Source organism: Tupaia chinensis, unplaced genomic scaffold, assembly GCF_000334495.1.
Source record: "Tupaia chinensis unplaced genomic scaffold, TupChi_1.0 Scaffold148470_1, whole genome shotgun sequence".
Taxonomy (NCBI): domain Eukaryota; kingdom Metazoa; phylum Chordata; class Mammalia; order Scandentia; family Tupaiidae; genus Tupaia; species Tupaia belangeri.
This window is the reverse complement of record NW_006208319.1, coordinates 54,108-56,943: the sequence shown is the minus strand read 5'-3', so window position 1 is coordinate 56,943 and position 2,836 is coordinate 54,108. Positions and strand designations below refer to the sequence as shown.

The following is a 2,836-nucleotide window of genomic DNA, read 5'->3' as shown; positions in this document are numbered from 1 at the left end:
TCTCTCTCTCTCTCTCTCTCTCTCTCTCTCTCCCTCCCTCCCTCCCTCCCTTCCTCTCCCTCTCCCTCTCCCTCCCTCCCTCTCTCCCTCTCCCTCTCCCTCTCTGGTCAAATTAAAGTGAATGAATGGATGAATGAATAAATAAAGTTAAATAAAATAATTCTTTAAAAAAAAGAAGTTAGCTCTTAAATGATGATGAATGACTGGATGAAAACATAAACAAATGATACAAATTCATTCTCCCTGCAGTTTTTGGAGCTATTTGGATAGCATTACCTGTAGCAGAGGGAAGCCTGAAAGGACATTGGGTTTGCACTCTTCAGCCATTAAGATGACTTCAAGGAGTTGTATATCAGCCCAGCTCAGCTGATTACCCACAAGATAATCTTGCCCATGGTTTCTTAATGCCTGCATGATAGTCAAGAAGAAAGTGGAGGATTAGGGGCATACCTAACATATTCAGAAAGCTTGATTTGGCAGAAAGTCCTCTAGAAGTCAAGAGACCTGGTTCCTAATCTGTTCTTTGCCTCTGACCAGCTTTGGGAGCTTAAGCAAATCTCATCTCTTGGGGCCTTAGGTTGTTCATCTGGGTAGAAAGGCTTAAATCCGGGACCAGCAGTTAGCATAATGGCTATGTCGCTGGACTCCCATGTAGTTGACCGTGGTTTGAATCCCAGACCCGGTGCCTTAAACTCACGCCGGGCGCATGTGTGTGCGTGGCCAAGATCCCGAGAGGAGAATGGAGGAGAAGGGATTGCGGTGTGGCCATCCCCCCCTGGGGGGTGATTTCTCGCTTTCTATCTCTCTGTCTCTCTCTTTCTGGCAAGCGCATGTGCCCTATAGCAAAAACCTCTCAAAAAAATGAAAGGCTTAAATCCTCCTGAAGTATGGTGAACATGGAAAATACCTCAATTTCCCACATCTTTGTCTTTTAATCTCATTTCCCTGCACCTATGCTGTGACCTTCTGTAGAATAAGTGAGCCCCATAGCCTGGATTCATGGCTCTTCCAGCCAGGTCTGTGATGATATCCTTTCACTGCACCATCTTGGAGAAGGTTTCCTAGATTTGCTGTTCCTTGGAAGGTACTTTGTAGGGGGAACATGATCCTCACCAGGACCTAAGCCTCATTTTTATTCACAAGTTTTCTTCTAATAAGGCTGTGATTGATGGGTCACTTTGAGTCAAAATTGATTGAGTAGAAAATGGAAAGTTGGAGTAGGAAGTCACTAAGCTATATTCTAGACTGAATACTTTGTGATGTTATGATACTTGGGTATTGCATCAGGAGTTAGACTTGAGTGGCTTCCAACTTTCTTTGTTGTATGATGTTGAGCAAATTACTCTGCTGATTTACACCATGGTTACCTCACGTACAAATGGGGATAACAGGTTGAATAACCCTTATCTGAGATGTTTGAGACTGGAGTGTTTCAGATTTTGGATTTTTTTTTTCAAATTTTGGAATATTGCATGTACATAATGAGATAGCTTGAAGACCAAAGTCTAAACATAAAATTCATTTACATTTCATGTACATCTTTTACACTTAGCCTGAAAGTAATTACATACAATATTTTTAATATTTTATTGCATGAAAACCTTTGTGGATATACTTATGGGGGGAAATTTGGGTGTGCACAGAAAAGATAAATTACAACTGAAGAGAGTTGGGAGGGTCTTTTTTTCCCCCTTAGGGACACTGAGTAAACTGTGTATTGTACGCCTACATTTAATTGCAACCTACCACATGAGGTGAGGGGTAGAAGTTTCAATTGTGGCATCATGTCAGCGCTCTAAAAATTTTTAATTTTGGAGCATTTTGGATTTCAAAGTTTTGGATTAGGGATGCTCAACCTGTAATAGGACCTCATTTATGGAGTTATTATGAAGATGAAATGTAGTAATGAATCCAAAGTGCACAGCATAGTGCTTGGCACATTAAATCCTTAGAGAGGTGAGCCATCTTTATTAGTACCACTGTTGTTGGTGATGCTACTGTTACGATTTTTAGCCATCAGAGAAGGCTCTGTACTTCATAGTATCATATACCAAAACTTTAGTCGCTAGGAATATTGGTGTTAAACATCCACTTTATTGTCAATGTTGGTAAAATTCTACAATAAACATCTCTTAAATTATTGCTGATTGGGCCGGCAGGTGGCATGGGTTTTAAGGCTCTGGACTCCCACATGGCCAACCACTGTTTGAGTCCCAGACCTGGTGGCTTGCTTTCTGACTTTCCCTCTCTCTCTCTAGCCAAAGATTTAAAAGTAATGATGAATAAAATGAAAATAAAATAATTCTTTAAAAAATTATATGCTGATTTTGAGTGAATATATTATTTTTAAGTACTTTTGAAGGAAATAATATGGAGAAAGACTGAAATGTAGAATATTCATAGTTTGATCCTTCTTGGAGCAAAGGGAATAAAAGACTCACTATATATATATATATGTTGGGTTATAGAAAAAGTCGTGATATGTTTTTGCATAGAAAAACAGAAAAATACATCATGACTTCAGACTACCTAATTCAGGGAAAAGTACAACCATGAAGTTAGGCACCTATAATCTACACCAAAAACATAAATATTGATTAATATTCTGCATTACATAAGGCTCCAAAATGTTGATAATGATAAATATATTTAAATGTATGTATTGAATTATAACAATTAGAACGATTGTTATTTAACCAAGAAAGGACCTTCCTTGCAAGGTGGGTTTGGAAAACTCATGTGGCTCATTTTTCTTTTTTTTTTTTTTTGGAGAGGTTTTTGCTATAGGGCGTGTGCGCTCGCCAAAAAGACAGAGACAGAGAGACAGAAAAGAGGA

At 38.9% G+C, this 2,836-nt stretch overlaps 1 protein-coding gene across 1 annotated transcript in view; it reads right to left on the bottom strand.

Moving 5' to 3' along the window:
• Positions 1-2,836, bottom strand: part of LOC102487997 (glutathione S-transferase-like) — a 21,730-nt gene that overhangs the window by 2,568 nt on the left and 16,326 nt on the right. Inside the window, exon 5 of the mRNA XM_006170433.1 lies at positions 277-408. Coding sequence (XP_006170495.1) covers positions 277-408 — 132 coding nt within the window. The remainder of the gene's footprint in view (positions 1-276; positions 409-2,836) is intronic.